This window comes from Colobus angolensis, unplaced genomic scaffold (assembly GCF_000951035.1).
Source record: "Colobus angolensis palliatus isolate OR3802 unplaced genomic scaffold, Cang.pa_1.0 Scaffold158, whole genome shotgun sequence".
Classification (NCBI taxonomy): Eukaryota; Metazoa; Chordata; class Mammalia; order Primates; family Cercopithecidae; genus Colobus; species Colobus angolensis.
Window position 1 is genome coordinate 1,373,196 of NW_012114688.1, and position 25,050 is coordinate 1,398,245.

The following is a 25,050-nucleotide window of genomic DNA, read 5'->3' on the forward strand; positions in this document are numbered from 1 at the left end:
AAAAAAAAAAAAAAAGAAAAAGAAAAAGATATAACATTTCAGAATAGGAAAAGTAAAAGTAGATAACTATAAACTATTCAGAAGTGGAATTGAGCAAACTTCTTACAACTAGACTTAGTAAAGGTTCTTCCTCATTGCGAAATTTATTTGGAAAGTTACAACTTTGTATTGATTTTAATTATAGAATTTCATCTTAAAAATTAAAATACTAGAAGCTAAAGTTATAATGTAGGGTTTCTCAACCATGGCAGTATATGTACTGACATTCTGGGTTGAAAATTCTTTGTTGCAGGGACTGTCCTGTGTACTGAAAGATTTTTTGCAGTATCCCCTGTAGATGCCCTCATAGTCATGAAAAACAAGAATGTCTCCAGACATCCAAATGTCCCCAGGGGAAGTAAAAGAGTGCCAAATTAAGAGCCACTGTTGTTAATGTATAAATCCATTTTAGGTTGTCATAGAGCTAGTATACCTTTTTCTCATAAATAATCTAATTGAAAGAAAGGGAGATAGAAAGTAATGGAACTCACACGTATGAAACAGAGTTTAAGAGCAAAAGGAAAGGTGCACTAGAGAAAGAGACAAACTGAAAATTCTTGACAGATATCCAAGAAAAATGTAAATTTTTCAGTTAAGTCTAAGACCACGTGATAGAGTAATAGTGTTATTTCTGAGTAAAAGTTGTACTTTTCATGGTCCATCAGAAAGAAAACATTGTAACTGCCAAAAAAGACTGTATTAAAAATGCCATGTTAAAGTCATTCAAAAAAACTAAAATAAATGAAATCTTACTTTTTTCTATAGTGCTCCCTGGCAATCTTTGGTCCTGATCTTTAGGAAGTACATTTGTTTTACTACTTGACTCAACCACAGATGGTTTTACTGATAAAGATAAGGGTTCCATAGCATTGTAAGAATCATACAAATCCCAGGCAGTGGACATTATGCCTAGATAAAGAGACAGAAAGGTAAAAATTATTTTAAACCAAATTCCAACATTTTAGCTTTATAGATAACTAGTCACAGAAAAATCTAACATAAGAATATCTACTGTTGCCTGATGCAGTTGCCTGTGCCAGCTACTTGGTCCACCTGAGGCAGGAGGATCACTTGAGGTCAGGAGTTAGAGGCAGTAGTGTGCTATGATGACACCTGAGAATAGCCGCTGCACTCTAGCCTAGACAACATAGTAAGATCCTCTCTTTAAAGAAATTAAAAATTAAATAAGACTATACTGTTTATTTTTAAAAATACTATTGTTTTACAATATAACAGGAAGTGGATAGAAATGACAAAGAAATACATCACGAGGATACCTCAAGACAGCCTTAGTCATCACACTATTAGTATTTACAAACACTTTAGTGCTTTAAGGGTAACTCCAAATTATCTTCACAATGTCTTCTGACCATCACACCTCCCTCCCCTCTACCCCACACTTGTACAGCATAATCTCATTGGTCTGTCATTGCAGGGCTGCCTTGGTGATATGCATCTGGGCAAATATGTTATAACAAGACTTTTATGTTCCTTTACTTATGTTTAATACATAATATATTGTCAACTGTTTTATTCGAAATTATAAAAAATTTGAAGCAGTCAAGATGTCCTTCAATAAGTGAATATATAATAAGCAAACTGTGGTACACCCATCCAATGGAATATTATTCAGTGACAAAAATAAATGAGCTGTCAAGCCATGTAAAAACATAGAGGAGGCTTAAGTGCATATTGTTTAGTAAAAGGAGCCAGTCTGAGAAGGCTACACATATTGTATTTTATGTTAAAAATAAAATCTCAAAATTCATGCCCTAATGTTATGTAAAAGATGGGTAATAATGAATGATTGTGACTTCCCAATTTTATAATTATATACTATTAAAGAAAGTTTATTTTAACTGGTATCAGAAAAAAAGCATTCCAAACTGTGCCTTTTTTAAAAGCATTTCTCAGTGTAATACATGTTTAAATAGTTGTTACAAGGCAAAGAAATGCAGGTGTCAACAGATGGAGATTGCTAGCAAGAGGTAACGCAGAGGTGATATGGGCAGTTCAGTTACAGCATCTGCTATAAAAGAAAAAAACATTTAAAAGAGCAAGCTAGGCCAGGCGCGGTGGCTCACGCCTGTAATCCCAGCACTTTGGGAGGCCGAGGCGGGCAGATCACAAGGTCAAGAGATTGAGACCATCCTGGCCAACATGGTGAAACCCTGTTTCTACTAAAAATAGCTGTGCATGGTGGCGGGCACCTGTAGTCCCAGCTACTCCGGAGGCTGAGGCAGGAGAATCGCTTGAACCCAGGAGGCAGTGGTTGCAGTGAGCTGAGATCGTGCCACTGCACTCCAGCCTGGGCAACAAAGTGAGACTCTGTCTCAAAAAAGAGAAAGGAAATGATCAACCCAAAAGTTAGGAGAGTGGATACTTCTGTTAAAGGTGGATAGAAGAAAGAGGGTTGTGATAGGACAGTGTAGAGGGGCTTCTAATCAACAGGTGATGTTCTATTTCTTAAACTGGCTGGTGAGTACATGGTGTTGATTTTTTCTTTGCACTACACATGTATGTGTTATATGCTCTTCTGTTTGCAGTATATATTTCATAATAAAGTTTTTAAATAATAAAAGTTTACACTAAAGAATTTAGATGCAGATTAATTAAATATTAAGATTTTATGGATGCTGGGCATGGTGGCTCACACTTGCAATCCCAAGCCTGGCCAAAATAGTGAAACCCCGTCTTTACTTTGGGAGACCAAGGCGGGCAGATCACTTGAGGTCAGGAGTTTGAGACCAGCCTGGCCAACATGGTGAAACCCCGTCTTTACTTTGGGAGACCAAGGCGGGCAGATCACTTGAGGTCAGGAGTTTGAGACCAGCCTGGCCAACATGGTGAAACCCCATCTCTAATAAAAATACAAAAATTAGCCCGGCGTCATGGCATGTGCCTGTAATCCCAGCTACTTAGGAGGCTGAGGCACGAGAATTGCTTGAACCTGGGAGGCAGAGGTTGCAGTGAGCCAAGATTGTGTCATTGCCCTTCAGCCTGGGTGTCAGAGCAAGACTCCATCTCGAAACAACAACAAAAAGATTTTACAGATCAATAAAAGTGTACCTTTTCCTTGCCTGATTTTGGATGAAACCGGAAGAGATGCAAAAATCAGAGAAATGGAGATCAAAATATTACCTTTATCATTGATAAGTCTAATTGAAAAGTGTAGCCTTAAGTCTGCAACTAAATGGACTTCCTAATTCTTCCTTCCAGAACATAGGGGAGAATTACTAACCAATAATTGTCACAGCTAGAAAAACACAGACTTCCTCCATAGGTGTAAGAACAGCCCAGATTGCATGCTTTCTGCAAGTGAACAGACTTAACAAAAAGTGACTCAGCAAAAAATGACTGAGCTTCATTCCTTCTCCTAAATTCTCTTATCAAATTAGTCACTTCTCTTTTCCTGAGAATGAGGAACTAATGTATAGACAGAGGCCAAAAGTGTCAATGTAGCAGAAGTTCTTTCTGTAAAGGTTCACAAAAAGGGAGGAGTAAGTTTTCCCTGACAGTATACATATAGTCACTAATGATAAAGATGGCATTTCACATAATTGAGCTTCAACTTAACTATGAAGGCCTATTGAAAAGGAAAACAGGAACTGGATTAAGAATGGTAAAGGCGGCAGGATGTAGTGGCTCATGCCACTAGCACTTTGGGAGGCTGAGGCCAGTGGATCACTTGAGGTAGGAGTTTGAGACCAGCCTGGCCAAAATAGTGAAACCCCGTCTCTACTACAAATACAAAAATTAGCTGGGTGTGATGGCAGGCGCTTGTAATCCCAGCTACTTGGGAGGGTGAGGCAGGAGAATCACTTGAACCCAGGAGGCGATGGTTGCAGTGAACTGAGATTGCGCCACGGCACTTCAGCCTGGGTGACAGAACGAGATTCTGTCTCAAAAAAAAAAAAAAAAAAAGAAGGGTAAATAAGAATGGTAAATGCAAGCTAGGTACAGAAAAGAATTCAGACCGATAATATATCTAAGTATTCTGTCCTCAGGTTAAAGAGATTGTATAATGTCAGCAAGCATCTAAGTTATGATAGTGATCAATATGTCAATCTCAAGTTTTAATGTAAATTGGTTGCCTTCTATGTTTGGTGAACAGCTGAAATCCTAGGCTATCAAGTCATTATCCTTCTGGGAACTACTATCACCTCACTCCTATGTCAGATCTCCTGTTCAATGTATTTTACTGTCGTCTTCTATTTTTGTTTCACAGTTGGTTTTGGTTGAGCACATCCTTGACTTCTTAAAAAAATAAACAGGAGAGGTAAATTATTTTGATACTTTGCATATATGAAAATATCTTTATTCTACCATCATACTTGATGTTTGGTTGGATGTAGTATCTAGACTGGAAATTATTTACCTTCTAAATTTTGAAGGCAGTTGTATTAGCCCATTTTCATGTGGCTATGAAGACATACCCAAGACTGGGTAATTTATAAGAATTTTAATTGGCTCACAGTTCCACATGGCAAGGGAGGCTTCAGGAAACTTACAGTCATGGTGGAAGGCATGTCTCACATGGTGGCAGGTGAGAAAAGTGAATGACGAGCAAAGGGGGCAGCCCCTTATAAAACCATCAGATCTCATGAGAACTCACTCACCATCAAGAACAACATGAAGGTAACCACCCCCATGATTCAATTATCTCCACCTCTTGCCTCTCACAACATGTAGGAATTATGGGGATTAAAATTCAAGATGAGATTTGGGTGGGAACGCAGCCAAGCATATCAGCAGTGTTCCATTACATTCTTGTTTCCATCCAGTCTGATGTCTTGTTCTCTACACTGACCTATTTATTTTTCTCTCTGGTAGTTTGTGGACATTTTCTGTCCCCCACATTTTAAAATTGGTAATATGCTGGCACTTGTTGTTCCCCTTCAGTCTTCCAACTTTTGACTTTCAAGTCTGAGAGGTTTTACTGAATTATCTCCTCTCCTCCATTTTCTATTTTAGGAACCATTATTTACTATTGAACTTCCTGGATTGGTCCTCTAATTTTATTGTTTCTCTTGGATTTTCCATCTCTTTGTTTTTCTTCTCTACTTCTTGGAATTTTTTGTTGTTGTTGTTATCCCCCAAACATTTTATTAAGCTATCAAGATCCTTTTATTCTTTGAATATTTTTTTTTAAAGAACATTGTGTTCTTGTTCCATGAATGCAACAGATTCTGACAGCGTTTGCTCAGTTTTGGGGGCATTTCTGTGGAGGGACACATTGTCAGAATTACCTACTCTGTCATTTTTGCTGCATCATCCTAGAACTATTTTTTTTTAGTTAATGCTCCTGAGGTAGCTAAGTAGACACTGATGTCACCTACAAATAATGACAATTTGTTTTTGAATCCTTATAAATATTAATTTTGTTGCTGTCTTACTGCAATAGTTGGAACTGCCAAAACAAAGCTGAAGAGTTACTGTGATAAGTGACGCTATTTTCTGGTTCTTTTATTTAATGGATCACAGCAATTATTATCTCTAGTGGTTTTGCTGCAAGCAAAAATTTTGCTTTTTATTTTACATATTTTATCAAGAAGAACTATACCATTCCTGTACAGATAATTTCATCAGGAATGAATGCTGAACTGTATCAACTGTTCTTTTTGGTATCTACCATTCTTGTTTCACATTAAACCTATAAATATGATTTTGTAATGATGAATCATAGGTTTCCTGATATTTAATAATCTTTATACTTCTAGAATAAGTTGTTACTACAGGGATTCCTAATGCCTTGAGGGTTCAAATTTAGTACTACTATAATTTTTCCACGTTTCTATGAGATTAGTCTATATTTTCTTTGTCATGTTTTGTTAACCTTGTTTTAAAAACTAGTAAATATCCTAATAATTTATATAACTTGGAGCAATTTAAATAACATGGTGTGATGGTTAACTTTATATGTCAACCTGACTGGGCACAGGATGCCTAGCTAGCTGGTTAAACGTTGTATCTGGGTGTATCTCTGAGGGTGTATTCACAAGAAATTAGCATTTGAATTCGTGGACTGAGTAAAGCAGATGGTTCTCCCCAATGTGGTGGGCATCATCCAATACTTTGAGAGCTGAATAGAACTAAAAGGTGGAGGAAGGTTGAATTCACTCTCTGCCTGATTACTTCAGTAGGGGCATCAATCCACTGCCCTCAGGGCTCCTGGTTCTCAGGTGTTCAGAGGTAGACTGGAATTGATACCATTGGCTCTTCAACTCTCAGGGCTTCAAACTACCATATCAGCTTTCCTGTGTCCCCAGTTTGCACATGGCAGATCATGGTACTTCTCAGCCTCCATAATTACGTAAGCCAATGCCCTGTAATAAATATCTTTATAAATAAATTCTAGATATAAATTATAAATCGGCCAGGCACAGTGGCTCATGCCTGTAATCCCAGCACTTTGGGTGGCCGAGGCGGGCAGATCATGAGGTCAGGAGATCGAGACCATCCTGGCCAACACGGTGAAACCCCGTATCTACTAAAAATACAAAAATTAGCTGGGTGTGATGGTGCGCCTATAGTCCCAGATACTTGGGAGGCTGAGGCAGGAGAATCGCTTGAACCCAGGAGGCGGAGGTTGCAGTGAGCCAAGATTGTACCACTGCACTCCAGCCTGGTGACAGAGCAAGACTCCGTCTCAAAAATAAATAAATAAATCCTAGATATGAATATATATATACATATTCTATTGGTTCTGTTTTTCTGAAGAACCCTAATACACATGAATATTATAAAGTATTCTCACATTTACAGAATAAACCTCTAAAGTAATTTGACCTTTATCTGGCCATTTTAAAGGGGAATATTTTGGTAAAATTTTCCCATTTATTTGAGTTAATGTATAAGTCTGTTATTTCTTGGGAAGTTTTGATAACTTTGAGTTCCATAAAGAATCATTCTTTTTTTATTTTCAAATATTTTAGCATAAACTTATATACAGTAATCCATTTAAAACATTTAAACCCTTCACTTTTGAAAAAAATATGAATAGTTTTCCTAATATGAATTGGAAACCTAAAGTTACATATAGTAATCCATTTAAAAATATTTAAACCCTTTACTACATATTAATATTTGGAAAAAATATGAATAGGTTTCTTAATATGAATTGGTTAAGGACTAGAAAAAGTTACTAAATATCATCTAGGAATTCACTTTTCTGGGTCCATCCAAGTTTGCACCAATTAAGAAACGGACAAGGAATAAAAGAGAGATCAAAATTACCTTTATTACTGATAATGTTTAGATTGGCTGATACAGTTTAGATGTGCAGCAACGAGCCTGATAACCACAGGCCTAACAATGTTGAGTCCTCCCCCTATAAAATGTATAGCATGGAGAAACCCATTGGAATTTGTACTCCTTTCTGCCAGCAGGCTACCAGAAGAGGGAAAGCAGGGGAATAACCATACATCCCAATGTATGGTTATTTACCAGTTAAGTAAGTCACACCTCCACTCCTAAGTAGGAATGAGTGAGAGAACAGAAAGAGATGGAGATAAAGATATCAATTCATGTTCTTCCACATAAAAGAAAACATTAGGAGTAGGGAATAAATGCTCTCACCAATAAGATGAATGCTTATTCTTTGATTAAAAGCAATGGTTAATTTTTTTGCTAGGGGTTTGTTCTGTTAATCTTTTGTAAAAACTAGCTTATAGTTTTGCTGCATAATAAAGGCAATCAAGAATAAAACCAGCCGTGGCTGGGCATGGTGGTTCATGCCTGTAATCCCAGCACTTTGGGAGGCCAAGATGGGCAGATCACCTGAGGTCAAGTGTTCGAAACTAGCCTTCAACATGGTGAAACCCATCTCTACTAAAAATACAAAAATTAGCTGGCCATGGTGGCGGGCACCTGTAATCCCAGCTACTCGGGAGGCTGAGGCAAGAGAATTGCTTGAACCCGGGAGGCAGAGGTTGCAGAAAACCAAGATTGCGCCATTGCACTCCAGCCTTGGTGACAAGAGCGAAACTTTGTCTCAAAAAAAAAAAAAAAGAATATAACCGGCCGGGCACAGTGACTCATGCCTGCAATCCCAGCACTTTGGAAGGCCAAAGTGGGAGGATCACCTGAGTTCAGGAGTTCAAGACCATCCTGGCCAACATGGTGAAACCCTGTCTCTACAAAAATACAAAAATTCACCGAGCATGATGGTGGGTGCCTGTAATCCCAGCTGCTTGGAAGGCTGAGGGGGAGAATCGCTTGAACCCAGGAGGCAGAGGTTGCAGTGAGCCGAGATTGTGCCATTGCACTCCAGCCTGGGCGACAGGGTGAGACTCTGCCTCAAAAAAAAAAAAAAAAAAAAAAAAAATTGGAATATAACCTTGCTTGTAATTACTTCTTTGGCTACATCCTACAGATTTTGGCTATGCAATGTGCTTGGGGCTGTTAATTTGTACACATTGAGAAGTGGTAAGTATAGTAGTTAAGTGCACAAGCTCTAGAACCAGAACAGTTAGCAAACTTCTCTTTGCTTGTTTCCTCATCTATAAAATGGGGACGCATAATAGTATGTACCTCATAGGGTTGCTGTAAAAATTAAACCAGTTAATATATGTGAAGGACATAGAATAGTGTCTGACACATTTAAAATGTTCATAGTTATGGTTGATATTATTTGTGACATAGTAAATAATCAGTTTATATAAACTTCTAAAGAGTATAAAGTTCTATGACATAGCATGCATAAAAATCAAGATGAATAATTATATCATTCAAATCTACATATTTATTACTTAACATGTCAAATTCTGAAAGTTATAGATCATAGTGTCCAACTACTGTTGTGGTTTGGCCAAATTATTTTTGTTTTTGCTTTATATATTTTAATATTCATTTGTTGATTGACAGACTCAAAGAACGTATATTAGAACATTATAGTTTATCAAGCAGAATGAAACAAATTACCTTTATCTTCCATTATGATTTTATCACACTGAACATCTTTATTCTTTGGTGCTCCATTGAAAGTCTGCATCATCCTTTCAACATATAGGTCATTGCCTAATCTATTTCTACAAAGGACTTCATAATTCTTGTTCCTCTGACTGTAAAAAATAAAGTGTATCCAACTCATTAATAAGAATCATCACCACACATATTATCGCTTTATATTATTCTTTTCCTTAAAATTACTTTCATTAATGTGGCTTGCACCAAAAAGTGAAGTGAGAGTTCAGAAAAAGCCTTAGGAAAAGACTGCACTAAATGACCTCCAGAGGACTCTTTTATACTCTATTTCCCAACATCCCTATTACTTTTGGTACCTATCAATAACATGCTAGTACTAACTCCATGTAGGTTTTAGTTCTGAATATTTTAAAATTTTCTGTTACTTCTTTGATGACCCATGAGGAATTCAGAAATGTGCTTTTAAACTTCCAAATGTGTATGTAAATGTGTCTGTTTTAGTTGAGATTTATGTTACTAATATTTAACTTTATTGCATTGTCCCCAAAAAATTTCATTTGTATAATTCTATTGTGAAATTTTTGAGACCTTGCTTCATGGCCTTATGAATAGATAATTTCTTATAAATGCTGCATGTGTGCTGAAAGAGAATGTGTTCTCTAATTGTTGAGTGCAGAAGTCTGTATCTGACCATTAAGTTTTTATTCAAATTTTCTATATCCATACTAATTTGTTCTCTGGTTGACCTACCAACAATTAAGAGAAGTGTGTTTAAATCTCCTACTTTAACAGGATATGTATCAAATTTCCAATTTTTGCTTCACATGTTTTCAGGTTATTTTATTTATTTATTTATTTATTTATTTATTTATTTATTTATTTATTTATTTAGACGGAGTCTTGCTCTGTCACCCAGGTTGGAGTGCAGTGGCGCAAACTCAGCTCACTGCAACCTTTGCCTCTCAGGTTCAAGTGATTCTCCTGACTCGGCCTCCTGAGAAGCTGGTACTACTGGCACAAGCCACCACACCCAGCTAATTTTTGTATTTTTAGTAGACACGAGGTTTTACCATGTTGACCAGGCTGGTCATGAACTCCTGACCTCAGGTGATCCACCTGTCTCATCTTCCCAAAGTGCTGGGATTACAGGCATGAGCCACCGTGCCTGGCCCATGTTATTTTATTAGGAATATTCAAGTTCAGGATTACTGTACCTTTCTATCATTATGAAGTACACTTTATCCCTAATAATGCTGTCAGTTTAATTGTTCCTCTGTAGGTGACATGTTTTTAAAAAATATTTTTCTCTTTTTATTTTTTAATGAAATTACTTTTAAATTCCAATGCTCTTATTTATCTATTTATTTATTTATATATAATAATAATAAGAGATGTGGTCTCACTGTGTTGCCCAGGATGAATTTGGACTCCTGGGCTTAAGCTATTCTCCGGCTTCAGTCTCCCAAGTAGCCAGGACTGCAGGTATGTGCCATTGTGCCTGGCTTCCTTCTACTTTTAAAATCTTCTCTTTTTATCTGGTATTCTGAAATGCCAGTACAATGCACTGAGAACATTTCTTTTTGGATATTTACTTTTATTTAATCCTATTTCTGTGGAATGGTGTCTTTCAACAGTTTGGGAAAGTCCTTCCCCACTCTCTGAATGGTATCTCTCCTCCATTCTTTATATTCTGCCCGTTTTGAACCTCTGATTACATATATGTTAGACCATTATTTTATTGTCACCTTATTATTATTATTTTTTTTTTTGAGAGAGATTCTCACTCTGTCCCCCAGGCTGGAGTGTAGTGGCGTGATCTTGACTCACTGCAACCTCTGCCTCCCGGGTTCAGGCGATTCTCTTGCCTCAGCCTCTGAGTAGCTGGGATTACAGGTGGGTGCCACCATGCTCAGCTAATTTTTGTATTGTTTGTAGAGACGGGGTTTCACCATGTTGGCCAGGTTGGCCTCGAACACCTGACCTCAGGGGATCCGCCTGCCTCGGCCTCCCAAAGTGCTGGGATTGCAGGCATGAGCCACCATGTGTGGCCTATTGTTAACATATTTTTAAACTTCGTTTTCACACTTTATATCCCATTTTATCTCCAAACTTGATTTTGTATAATTTATCCAGATCTTTTGTCTAATTCATTAAATCTCTATTCAATTATGTCTAATGTTTAAATCAGTTTACTGCATATTTTCAACAATTACATAAACTACTTTAAAGTTCTTTTTAGATATTTTTCCAAAGACAGGTCATGATTTCTGACAGTTTATTTATTTATTTTGAGACAGAGTCCTGCTGTTGCCCAGGCTGGAGTGCAGTGTTGTGATCTCCATTCACTGCAACCTTCGCCTCCTGGAAAAGCAATTCTCATGCCTCAGCCTCCTGAGTAGCTGGGATTACAGGCACCCGCCACCATGCCCAGCTAATTTTTGTATTTTTAATAGAGACAGGGTTTCACCATGTTGGCCAGGCTGGTCTCAAACTCCTGACCTCAAGTGATCCACCTGCCTCAGCCTCCCAAAGTGCTGGGATTATAGGAGTGAGCTACTGCACCCGGCCTGTTTCTTAATGTTAATCACATTTCAACTCTGTCACTTATTTGTTTAAACATTTCACACATATTTTATATTCTATATCTGATAATATAATTATCTATAGTCTTCAGGATCTATACCAAATTCAACCTGAGGGAATTCTTCTCCTTCTCCTTCTCCTCCCTCTCCTTCTTCTTCTCCCTCCTCTCCCTCCTCTCCCTCCTCTTCTTCTTCATCTTCTTCTTCCTTTTTTTTTTTCCAGACATGGTCACATGGTCTCTCTCGGTTGACCAGGCTGGAATGCAATGGCGTGAACACGGCTCACTGCAGCCACGACTTCCTGTGATCAGTCAAGTGATTCTCCTACCTCAGCCTCCTGAGCAGCTGGGACTATAAGTATGTACCACCATGCCCGGCTAATCAAAAAAGAAAAAAAAATTGTAGAGATGGGGCTCTCACCATATTGCAGGCTGGTCTTGAACTCCAGGGCTCAAGCCATCCTCCTGCCTTGGCCTCCCAGAGTGCTGGGATTACAGGCATGAGCCACCACACCCAGCTGATCTGAGGGAATCTTAAGAGCCAAAATGGTAGTATGCTTTCCTCCTGAGACTGGTGTTTGCTTCTGAAAATAGGGAGTTGACTCTACTGGCCTAGGAGCAGTTGAGATAATTGAGCTCCTTTTGAGAGTCTTGGCTTAACACAAGAACCTCTCTTTCAGCCCTTTCAATGTAAGGGTTGGGAGAACCCAAGAGTCATCACTGGTCTCCAGATCCATGTGTTAATATTAACATTTCTTCCCAACATTTCTCCCTTTCTGATTTCAAAGCAATTATCTGTCCCTTTCTTTTTTCCTCCTCTTTTTTTTTTTTTTTTTTTTTTGGTCCAAGGAACTTTCTCTTCCTTCTTATGAGCTTTTAAAGGTACGCTATTCATGATCTAATATGTACTATGTTTTATAGTTCAAACCATATTATAACATTTTATATTTTGAGAAGGAATAATACCCTAAAATTATTTTACTGATGGAGTTTTTAGTACTATAAATCCTATTCAAATAATACTTTAGGTAAAATAATCAGAATAACTATTAATAATCTACTTATAGTAACTATATTAATTTTAGACAGAGGAGAGTGGAACAAGAACAATTATCAGGGATAAAGAGGGACAGTACAAAATGAAAAAGGGGTCAATTCTTCATGAAAACGTAACAGTCCTTAAATGTGTATCTGCCTAACAACAGACTGTCAAAATACTTGAGACCAAAACAAACTCTATTTATATTCATTAATAAAGAGAAAAGGAAAACTTCTCTAATATAGTAAATTCATTTATTTACCCATATTTTCCCTTCCTAAGTTTTAAATATTAGGTTAGTGCAAAAGTAATTGCGGTTTTGGCTATTACTATAAAAATGTCAGTTCTTTCTTTTTAAATTGAAAATGATTTATATATGTATAAAAGTAAAAATAATTAAAACTTATATAGAGACTTGGAAGCCTATTTTGTTATTTGGCTTAGAAGTTTGCCTAATTATTTAAAAATATGGTAAAGCTATGGGCTCTTCCTCTAGAAAAATTTACATACAACATAAACATTTACCTTCCATATACGTTCACATGGCACTTACATAACTTTGTATATAATTTTGTAGGGAATATACAATTTCCCCCCAAACCCCCCAGTGTATATCCTGGAATCCCCAAGAACCCTTCACAGAAATAAGGATAAGAACCCTTGGCTTAGCATTTGAATTACAGAAACAACGTAGACAACTGAACCATACATACGTTACTTTCTCAGCTTCTTCAGATTCTACAGAGACCATGACTGTGGGCAAGTCAAAAAATCTCAGTGTTTCTGTCTCTGTGAGTATTATCTCTATATTCTTCTCCAGGTCTTCTTTTGTTACAATTTTTTCAGGTGCTGCCCTTATAACTTGCAAATCTAAAATACATAACTTAATTAAAATCATTTACTAATTGCTATTTCTAATTTGCATTTTTCCTTCTAGTCACCAAAATACCATACTGGGTAATATATTGCAGGTGGTTAATATAGTCAAGGAACAGGCCAGGTTGTGAGATATAGTCTATTCAACCTTTCTGAAGCCAAATTGGATCTTGTAGGCCATAAACAGCCTTCCTTGCTGACATAACAAGCCTACCCCAGTCTAATACCTATACTCATAACTCTAAGGGTATTCCATTATTACTATCCCACAATATTAATTGGGAACTGGGGTTAGTGACTGTTGGTACTACTCAAGAATATGGAGGCAAGTATATTTAGGGGGCATAATAAGCAACACTTCTTTCAGCTGTGAAGTTAACTTCTAATTCATAGCTTTAGCAAACTTTTATCCTTCATTTGCTCTCCTTATTAGCTGTCTTTTAATTTAGATGTCATTCCATCTCTAATCATCTTCACCGGGGTAAAGACTCTACTATATTAGTCCTGGTTGACTATAGAAGTAAGATTGGAACCAATGTCCATGCAAATAATAGAGTGAAAATAATTGGCCATAAACCTTTAGGACAGTCAGAACTGGATCCAAGGTCCGTGGAAAATTCCATTGAGAATTGAGTTTCAGCCGGGCGCGGTGGCTCAAGCCTGTAATCCCAGCACTTTGGGAGGCCGAGACGGGCGGATCACGAGGTCAGGAGATCGAGACCATCCTGGCTAACACGGTGAAACCCCGTCTCTATTAAAAAATACAAAAATCTAGCCAGGCGAGGTGGCGGGCGCCTGTAGTCCCAGCTACTCCGGAGGCTGAGGCAGGAGAATGGCGTAAACCCGGGAGGCGGAGCTTGCAGTGAGCTGAGATGCGGCCACTGCACTCCAGCCTGGGCGACAGAGCGAGACTCCGTCTCAAAAAAAAAAAAAAAAAAAGGGAGCAAAGGAGAATTGAGTTTCACAGCCAGGAGAGTTTGGAATTGGTTATGTGGGTAACAGCCATGAGAAAGTATATAAATGAGAGTTCAGTGTTTTCTACCAACAACAGGGTATACAGCAGACATTCATGAGCCTTTGGGATAGGTAAAGCTTGGACAGCTTTAGGAAAACTTAAGAATGTCTCAGTCTTCTCTTTAAAAGGTTCAGAGCTGAGAAAAACACCTTCCTCATGATCTAAAAAAAAATACAAGTTATTAATTCCAAAAACCAATCATGAACATTTTTAATAGCTAAATAAATTATGGTATACCCATCTATGACTATTAAATACTAAGTAATTTAATAATAAAAATTTTTGAAAATATGTTCTAAAATGTTAAATGACAGAGCAGCCCAGAACATGATCTCCACTATGGTAATAAGAATGTAAAATATTATGCAGATAAACAAGGTCAGGAAACAGAAAATTTTAAGTTGCACATCTTCTTTAGTTTTGGGTGATTCTTCTTTTTTTAATATTCTTTAATTTTTACTATTTGTGTAATACATTTTAAAAATAAGTAAAAGATTTTATTTATATAAGTAAATCTGACTAAGACAAAATAAGTAAAGAAGTAAATGAGTTATCCACAAGAACAAAATTTGAGGTATATGCAGTCCAAATTTTTTGTCAATGAAGAAAATAAAAAACAGAGGTTAAGTGAAAAGTCCACACAGGAATACTAGCAAATTTAAGACTAGCATTTCAGGCTCTTGATTCTCCGAGGTTTCTTACTGTTAGACCACCAGATCTTCCTTTGCGATTTAGTTATATATACTTCAAAGTAGCATTGTGGCACAGACATGCTAATTATAAAAATAAATGATCTTATATTAGATATATTACACATATAGAACCTAATATAGTAACATCTCAGTTATTATGGTTGGGAAAAGTAATAGTCTAGTCAACCTTTTTGACGGCAGAGGAACCACCATTCATAGACAAAGCCCTAGGATGGCAAGTAGGATTTTTGCCTGGAGTTCTGTATCACCCATTTCCTAAATGTTGCTTGAATTTAATATATATTCGGAAACTACCCCCAAACCACACTCTTTACCCATAGAATCTGTCTATTTCATGGGTTAGATTCCCTAACTCTAGACTGGCTGTACCACAGATTTTGAGTACACCTCTCTCTCCACCTAGAAAAGAATCAATCTGTTCTATCAATCAGTTTTGCCTGCTCCTCTTGACTGCCAATGATGGAGGGAACATCTACACTCCTGATGGTTCTTCCCAGAAGAGGGAGCTCTAGCCTAGTATGACAATCATGGCTCCTCCCCACACCTTTACTCATGAAGCCTCTTGAGAGGGTTAGGGGAGTCCTGAAGTGGTCTAGAACCTTTCATGAATGGGTGGGTAAGTCTGTCAAATTTGAGGGTTTAACAGGGGACTTCTATCCACAATGTGATATTTTGGCTCCAATTCATCATATTTACCCTTACCATATTTTTCAATTAATTCAGAACAGGGTAGGGAAAAGGGATGCAATTGTTTGGCTATTCTCAGAGACCCCAGTAGAGAACAACCTATGAAGCCTTCCTCGGCCTCTACTTTAGCTTCAATGGGCCCAATACAATTACAGTATAATTGAGTCACAAAAGCAGTTTATTCTTCCTCCTTTCTCCTCACTTGTCAAAGGTATCTATTAGTGAGTTATTTATTAACCGAGAGCATCCAGAGACAACCTGTGCATGAGATGCTGTTTGGCCCCTACCCTGCAATTAAAACTACAAACTTTTCTAAGCACAAAACTCCTTTTGTTTATAACGGTAAAGCAATGGTTCTCAAACTTTGCCATGCATCAGAATCACCCAAGGGCTTAGCAATAATTGCTTGGGCTTACCTCTAGACTTTTTTTAAACATTTGGTAAACTGTGTTTTAGAATAGTTTTAGGTATACAGAAGAGTTGTAAGAATAAGTAGAGTTTCTGTATACCCTATATCCAGTTTTCCCTATTGTTAACATTACTTTGGTACATTTAGTACAACTACAATATTGCTATTTTATTGTCATATAAAGTCCATATTTTATTCAGATTTCCTTAAATTTAACTGTCATTTTTCTCTTCCAGGATCTCATCCAAGACACCACATTACATTTAGTCATCATGCCTCCTTAGGGTTCTCTACACTGTGACAGTTTCTCAGAATTTCCTTGTTTTTGATGACTTTGAGAGTTTTGAAGAGTAGTGGTCACATATTTTGTAGAATGTCCTTCAATTTGTGATTTTCTGATGTTTAACAAGTGTTATGGGTTTCTGAGAGGAAGACTACAGAGGTAAAGTGTCATTCTCATCATGTCATATCAAAGATACATGATAACAACCTAACTTATCATTGATGGTGCTAATCTTTACCACCTGTCAATATCCTCTGCTTTAAAGTGATTTTTCCCCCTCTCTCCTTTGCATATTTTACTGCTTAGAAGAAAGTCAACATGCAAATCCCATACTTATAGAATGGGAAGTTAAGATCCACCTTCTTGAGGGAAGAATATCTATATAATAATTTGGAATTCTTGTATAAAAAAATTTGTCTATTCTCTCCTCTTCATTTATTCAATATTTGTTTGTGTTACTATGAACTCATGGGTATTTATTTTATAATTTGGTTTATAATCCAATTCTACACTATTTATTTTGTTGTTGAAATTGTTCTACCTTTTGCCATTGTGAGCTCTTTCTGTTGGCTGCTAGGTTCCTCTCAAATACCCCTTTTTGTTGTTTGTTTATTGTAGAGATTTGTTCTATTTTGTTTTGTTTGAGCACTTCTTTACTTTCTGCTCATCTTTTATCCCTGCCTCAGCTCTAGAATTGGGCATTTCTTCAGAGCCCTGGTTACTTTTATTAGACAATGGAATTAGAAATCAAAATCTGAGCACTGAGAGTACCTGCTGCTTCTGGGGTGTCATTGCTTCTAGGCCTTCTTAGTGGACAGAGCTAAGAAATATTTGTATGTACATTAACTTGTATATATAAACATATCTATACATCTGTGTTCACCTATATATCTCTATTAAGCTAAACATGAGTTTATATTAATGTTTTTGACACTTGTTCGATATCACATGGATAATTCTAGCTTCCTTTCTTGCTTTCTGTAATCTCCCACTCCAACAATGTTGAGTTCCTACCATCTGCCCTCCAATTACTTACATGTTCAATCCCAGTATGCATGTACAATGATTCAGAATTATTAACCCCATACCCCATGGGAAATGACTACAAACTAAAGTGTTTATTTGCAGTTCCTTTTGTCTTTAATCTCACAGCCTCTACTCATTTTCAATATTATTTAGGTGTATACCCTTTCCTCCCACTCCTTCTGGGGGGTTATATTATCATTTGTAAGGCAGTTTGATTCTTCTGTTACAGTCTGTATTCCATTGTAGGATCCTCCTATTTCTTAACTGTGATTTTTAAAAAAATTCCCAAATTTTAAGTCTCACTTTTTGTGCAGTAATATTCTATGGGTTTTAGTAAAGGCATGGTGCTATGTATCCACCATTACAGTATCTATACAGAGTAGTTTTACCATCCTAAAAAATATTCTTTGTGCTTCACCCATTCAACTCTCCCTTCTCTTCAAGGCCCTAGCAACCATTGATTGATCTGTTTTCTGTTTCTATAGTTTTGCCTTTCTCTAGACTGTCATATAAATAGAATCAGACAGGATATAGTCTTTCCAGACTGGTTTATTTAACTTAGCAATAAGTATTTAAGATTCACCAATCTTGTTGCCTGGATTCATAGCTCATTTTTTTATTGCTAAATAATATTCCATTATATGGACATACTTTTGTTTATTCACCACTGAAAAGTCATCTTGGGCCGGGCGCGGTGGCTCAAGCCTGTAATCCCAGCACTTTGGGAGGCCGAGATGGGTGGATCACGAGGTCAGGAGATCAAGACCATCCTGGCTAACATGGTGAAACCCCGTCTCTACTAAAAAAATACAAAAATCTAGCCGGGCGAAGTGGCGGGCGCCTGTAGTCCCAGCTACTCAGGAGGCTGAGGCAGGAGAATGGCAGGAACCCGGGAGGCCGAGCTTGCAGTGAGCTGAGATCCGGCCACTGCACTCCAGCCTGGGTGATAGAGCGAGACTCCGTCTCAACAACAACAACAACAAAAAAATGTCATCTTGGTTGCTTCTAGTCTTGCATTTATGATTAAGCTGCTAGAAACATTTCAGTGCAAATTTTTGTGTGAAGATAAATTTTCAGCTCATTTGGGTAAATACCAAGGAACACAACTGCTTGATGATATGGTAAGAGTATGTTTAGTTTTATGAGAAATTGCCAAACTATATTCCAAACTGGATGTACCTACCATTGTGCATCCCCACCAGCAAGGAATGAGAGTTCCTATTTCTCCACATATTTGCCAGCAATTGGTATTATCAGGTTTTTTAGCCATTTAAATGCATATGTAGTAGTATCTCATATTTAATTTGCATTTTCCTAATGACATATGAAACTGAGCATCATTTCATATGCTTATATGCCATCTGTATATCTTTTTTGATGAAGTGTCTGTTCCTACATTTTGTTCATTTTTCACTGGGTTGGTGATATGGTTTGGCTGTGTCCCCGCCCAAATCTCATCTTGAATTGTAACTCCCACAATTCCCACATGTCATGGGAAGAACCCAGCGGGAGGTGATTGAATTAAGGGGGCGGGTAACTACCACAATTTCATGTCATGAGAGGAACCCAGTGGGAGGTGACTGACTTACGGTAGCAGGTCTTTCCTGTGCTGTTCTTGTGATAGTGAACGAGTCTCAAGAGATCTCATGGTTTTAAAAATGGGAGTTTCCCTGCACAACTTCTCTCTTGTTTGCGTGCTACCATCCATGTGAGACATGACTTGCTCATCCTTGCCTTCCACCACGATTGTGAGGCCTCTCTAGCCACGTGGAACATAAGTCCATTAAACCTCTTTTTCTTCCCAGTCTTGGGTATGTCTTTATCAGCAGCGTGAAAACAGAGTAATAGAGTTGGGGTTTTTTAATTGTGAAATTTATGAATTATTTATGTACTTTGGATAAAAGTCCTTTATGATCTATTTGATTTGCAAACAATTTTCTCCCAGCCTGTGATTTGTCTTATCAGTCACTTAACATTGTCTTTCACAAAGCAAAAATTTTTTAAAAGTCCAATTCTACCAATTTCTACTTTTATGGATTGTGCTTTTGGTGTATCTAAAATTCCATTACCAAAGCCAAGATCACACAGATTTTTTCCTGATGTTTTTCAAAAAGTTTCATACTTTTGCATTTTAAATTTAGGCCCATGATCCATTTTGAGTTAATTTTTGAGTAAGATGTAAGGTCTATGTCTATGCTCTCTCTCTCACTTTTTTTTTTTTTTGTATGTGGATGTTCAATTGTTCCATCAACATTTATTGAAAAGAGAATTCTTTCTTCATTGAATTGCCTTTGTGTTTTTGTAAAAAAACAGTTAATTATATTAGTGTGGGTCTATTTCTGAGTTCTGTATTCCATTTTATTTATCAGTGTACTTGATTATGATAGCTCTATAATTATGCTTGAAATCAGGTAATGTGAGTCCTCTGGGTTTTTTTTCCAGAGCTGAGCTGGCTGTTAAATCCTCTGCTCTTCAATATAAATTATAGACTTAATTAGCTGATATCTACAAAATGATTGCTGGGATTTTGATTAAGATTGGATTGAATCTATACATCGAATTACAAAGAACTGATATCTTTACAATACTGAGTGTTCCAATGCATGCATATGAAATTCATTCACTTATTTTTTTTACTTTTTTCATCCCTATTTTGAAGCTTTCTGTGTATAGATTCCGTAAATATTTTGTTAGATTTATACTTCTTATTTTCTGATGCTATTGTAAATGTTTTTTGTTGTTGTAGTTTAATTTCAAAGTTTAGTAGTTCATTGATGGCAAACAGAAAGGCAGTTTGCTTTCATATATTGACCTTGTATCTTGCAATGTTGCAGGATACATGCCTATTGGTGCCAGGAAGTTTTCTTATTTGTTTTTGTTTTTGTTTTTGTTTTTTGTAGATTCTTAGGAATTTTCTATATAGACAATGATGTCATCTGTAAGTATAGACAGTTTTATTTATTGCCTTCCAATCTGTATAAACTTTTTTTTGAGACAGAGTTTCGCTCTTGTCACCAGGCTGGAGTTCAATGGTGCGATCTGGGTTCACTGCAACCTCCACCTCCCAGGTTCAAGTGATTCTCCTGCTTCAGCTTCCCAAGTAGCTGGGATTACCGGTACGCTAATTTTTGTTTTCTTAGTATATACGGGGTTTCACCATGTTGGCCCAGCTGGTCTTGAACTCCTGACCTCAGGTGATCTGCCCATCTTGGCTTCCCAAAGTGCTGGGACTACAGGTGTGAGTCACCACACTTGGCCCATTATTGTATTTTATAGGAATATACAATTTTTAAATTGTAAAGTGACAATTTATAATTATGTACATTTATGGGTTACAAAGTGATGGTTTAAAAGTAGAATAATTAAATCAAGCTATCCATCACCTCAAATACTCAACATTTTTGTGGTAGAAACATTTGAAATTTCTCTCTTTGCAATTTTGTAATAATAGACTATTCTATTATTCTATTATTAACTATATTTACATTATGAAATACTTTTTTTAAAAAAAACATACTTCTCCTAAGATCTTTCACCCTTTGATCATCATCTCCCCAATCTCCCAAATCCCTAACCTCTGTAACTACCATTCTACATTCCACCTCTATGAGATAATTGTCTTAGATTCCACATATAAATGAGAACATGTAGTACTTGTCTTTCTGTGTCTGGTTTATTTCCCTTAGCATAGTGTTCTCTAATTCATTACATCCATGTTGTCACAAATGACAGAATTTCCTTCTTTTTAAGGCTGAATAGTTTTCCACTGTGTGTATATACCACATTTCCTTTATTCATTCATCTGCTGATGAACATAGGTTAATTCCATAACTTGGCTACTGTGAATAGTGCTGCAACGAACATGGGATGCAGTCAGAGAAACTGATCTCAAATCTTCTGGGTAAATACCCAGAAGCAGGATTGCTGGATCTTATGGTAATTCTATTTTTACTATGAGGAACCTACCTACAGTTTTCCATAATGGCTATACTAATTTATATTCTCATCAACAGTGTATGAGAGTTCCCTTCTTTTTCTGTATCTAATGAGATGATCACACAGTTTTTGTCCTTCATTCTATTGTGATTATCATATTTATTAATTTGCATATGTTGAACCATGCTTGCATCTCAGGGACAAATCCCACTTGATCATGGTGGATGAGTTTTTCCAATGTGTTTTGGAATTCAGTTTGCTAATATTCTGTTGAGGATTTTTGTATCCATGTTCATCAAGGATATTGGCCCATGATTTTTTCTTGTAATGTCTTTGTCTGGCTTTGGTATCAGGGTGATATTGGCCTTGTAAAATTAGTTTGGAAATGTTCCCCTTTCAGACCCCAACTGCAACCCTGCCCAACTGCAGATACCAAATAGCGTAATTGCCTAGCCAAGGAATACAATCTGTGACCAGATTGACCAGAAGCCATCAAAGTACCCTGTCAGCAGCTCTGCCTGATAGCAGAGAACAGCCAGTTGTCTCAAGAGACAGTGGAAACCTAAGTTATTAATTGTATCTCTCTCTTCTTTTCTAACATATGCATTTGGTGTTATAAATTTCCCTCTAAAAATTGCTTTTTCTGCATCCCCAAATTGTGATAAGTTGTATTTTCATTTTCATTGAGTTCAAATTATTTGTTTTTAAATTTCTCTTGAGACTTCTTTGGCCCATAGGTTATTTAGATTTTTGTAGTTTAATTTACAAATGTTTAGAAAATGTCCAGTTATCTTGCTGTTATGATTTCTAGCTTATTGCTATTGTCAACTGAGCACATACCTTGTATAATTTCTATTCTTTGGGGTTTGTTGAAGTATGCTTTATGGCCCAGGATGTGGTCTACAGAATGCCATCTATCCTTTCTTTATGTAGATCCAAGTTTCTGACCCATGTCATTTTTCTTTTGTCTGAAGAAGTTCTTTCCACATTTCTTTCAGAGCTGGTCTGCTGGCAATAAATTACCTCAGAATTTTGTTTATCTGGGAAAATCTTCATTTCTCCTTTACCCTCGAAGGATAATTTTTCTGGATACAGAATTATAGAATGCCAGTTTTTAATATCAACACTTTAAAGATTTTTGTTCCACTCTTTTCTTGTTTATTTGGTTTCTGATGAGAAGTCAATTGTAATTTATATCCTTTTCTTCTAGCCAGGTGTGATGACTCATGCCTATAATAATCCCAGCACTTAGGGAGGCTTGCGGCAGGAGAATCACTTGAGCCCAGGAGTTCAAGACCAGCCCGGGCAACATGGCAAAAACCTGTCTGTACAAAATAAAAGAAGAAAAAAAGAAAACAATAAAAAATATATCCTTGTTCTGCTACAGGTAAGATGTTTTTTCCTTCTGGCTTCCTTCAAGATGTTCTCTTTGTCTTTTGTTGTCTGTAATTTGAATATAATATTCCTAGGTTTTGTGTTTTTGTTTTGCTTTGATATTTATCTTGATTGGTATTCTTTTTGTATCTGTGGTTTAGTGTCTGACATTAATTTTGAAATGTTCTCAACAAGTATTACTACAAGCATTTCTTCTATCCCATTCTCTCTTCTTCTGGTATTCCAATTGTGCATATGTTACACCTGTTGATATTATCCCAGAGTTCTTGGATGGCTGTTCTATTTTCATTCTTTTTTCTCTTTGCATTTTAGTTTGGGACGTTTTTATTGACCGATCTTCAAATTAACTGATTCTTTCCTTAACCCTGTGAAGTCAATGGGGCTATCAAAGATATTCTTCATTCATGTTGCTGTGTTTCTGATATCTAGCAAGTCATTTTGAGTCTTTCATATAATTTTCACCTCTCTGCTGACATTACACACCTTGCACATTGCATACTTTTTCCATCAGATCTCTTAACATATTAATCATAATTATTTAAAATGCCCTGTCCAATAATTTTTAAATTTGTATCATAACAGTCTGGGTTTGATGCTTGCTTGATCTCTTCAAAATATTTTTTTCTTGCCCTTTAGCACTCCTAATGACTTTTTGTTAAAAGTCAGACATGCTGTATCCTGTAACAGGTGCTGAGGTAATAAGGCCTTCAGCAGAAGAATTGATGGTACTCAGGGTAGCAGTTTGGTTGTGCTTAATGTTGTTGTAGCTACAGGTATCAAAATCTTTCTTGTTTTTGTTTCCCCTCCTGGCTTTCAGGCTTCTCTGTATTGCTTTAGAGAAAGCCTATGTCTTGCAATTCTTTCATCTGTAATCCAGTATTGTCACTCTGGAGGTTCACTGGTGGTAAGTGGGGAGAAGGGAAATAGTCTACAATCTAATTGACTCTCACACTTTTAGTTAACCTGTGTCTTGGAGACATGGTGTTCACAAGTATATCTATTCCTACTTCAAGGGTATAGCTGTCTCATCCCTGCCCCTACTCCCTTCCCTGGCTGCAACATTCCCAATCGAATTCCTTAAGCACTGTTATTTTTCCTCCTTATTTAAGAAATAAAGGCTGGTGCTAGAGTAGAATTCCCTTACCCTAACTGGGCTATAGTTTCAAAATTACCCTCTGGCAAATTTCCCCCACCCCCCATTCCCAGATTAAGTCTTTGTTAGAAAAAAGAGGCTAGGAGTGTTTTAATGTGGATATTCTTTCCCTCCCCTACCAGGGCCACTAGCTTATCTTCAGCTCAGATCCTTAGCTCAGATCCTCACTGAAAGAATCCACTGGATTCCTAGAATGAAAGCCCATGTAAGTGTGGGCCCTCTCTTTCCCATGACTGTGCTCCCCAATGAATTTTTTACTCTTATACTAGTAAAATACTCAGCCTCCAGCAATTCATGAAAATAATCATTCATGTGTTCCTCCAGCTTATGGTAAGCAACTCTTGGGAACTGTATTTCTCTGGATTGTCTGAGTCTCTAGATCTCAAGGTGGCAGTTTGCCCTTGTCACCACAGTTCTCTGATGAGTCCAAGAAAAGCTGTTAATTTTCAATTTGTCTAACTTTTTCTTGTTATAAGATGGGAGTAATGACTTCTAAACTCTCTACATACAAGAACAGAAACTGGAAGTCCACCCCCAGAATTTTTTATTCAGTAGGTCTGGGAGGGGGGAAGTTACAAATATATTTTAAATATATTTTTATCTAGAAGTATATTAGAACAGGCTAATTTCAGGAATTTTGTGAGTCAGTTGTTAAACATAGACATTACTCAAAATTGCATTATATAAATTTATTATTAAATAAATCATATTAAAAACAAAGATAATAATTACTCAAGGATCATCACTTCCTAATTATGCTATTAAATTTTACTACTGCCTTCCGGAAGTGGTGGCTCACACCCTGCAATCCCAGCACTTTGGGAGGCCAAGGCAGGCAGATCACTCGAGACCAGCCTAGCAAAAAAGGTGAAATCCTGTCTCTACTAAAAATTCAAAAATTAGCTGGGTGTGGTGGCAGGTGCCTGTAATCCCAGCTACTTGGGAGTCTGAGGCAGGAGAATCGCCTGAACCC

At 37.0% G+C, this 25,050-nt stretch overlaps 1 protein-coding gene across 1 annotated transcript in view; it reads right to left on the minus strand.

Annotated features, from left to right (window-relative positions):
* The window catches only part of WDR78 (WD repeat domain 78), a 106,838-nt gene that overhangs the window by 44,073 nt on the left and 37,715 nt on the right, over nucleotides 1–25,050 (minus strand). The window contains 3 exon segments of the mRNA XM_011936870.1: nucleotides 793–948; nucleotides 8,962–9,101; nucleotides 13,298–13,454. Coding sequence (XP_011792260.1) covers nucleotides 793–948; nucleotides 8,962–9,101; nucleotides 13,298–13,454 — 453 coding nt within the window.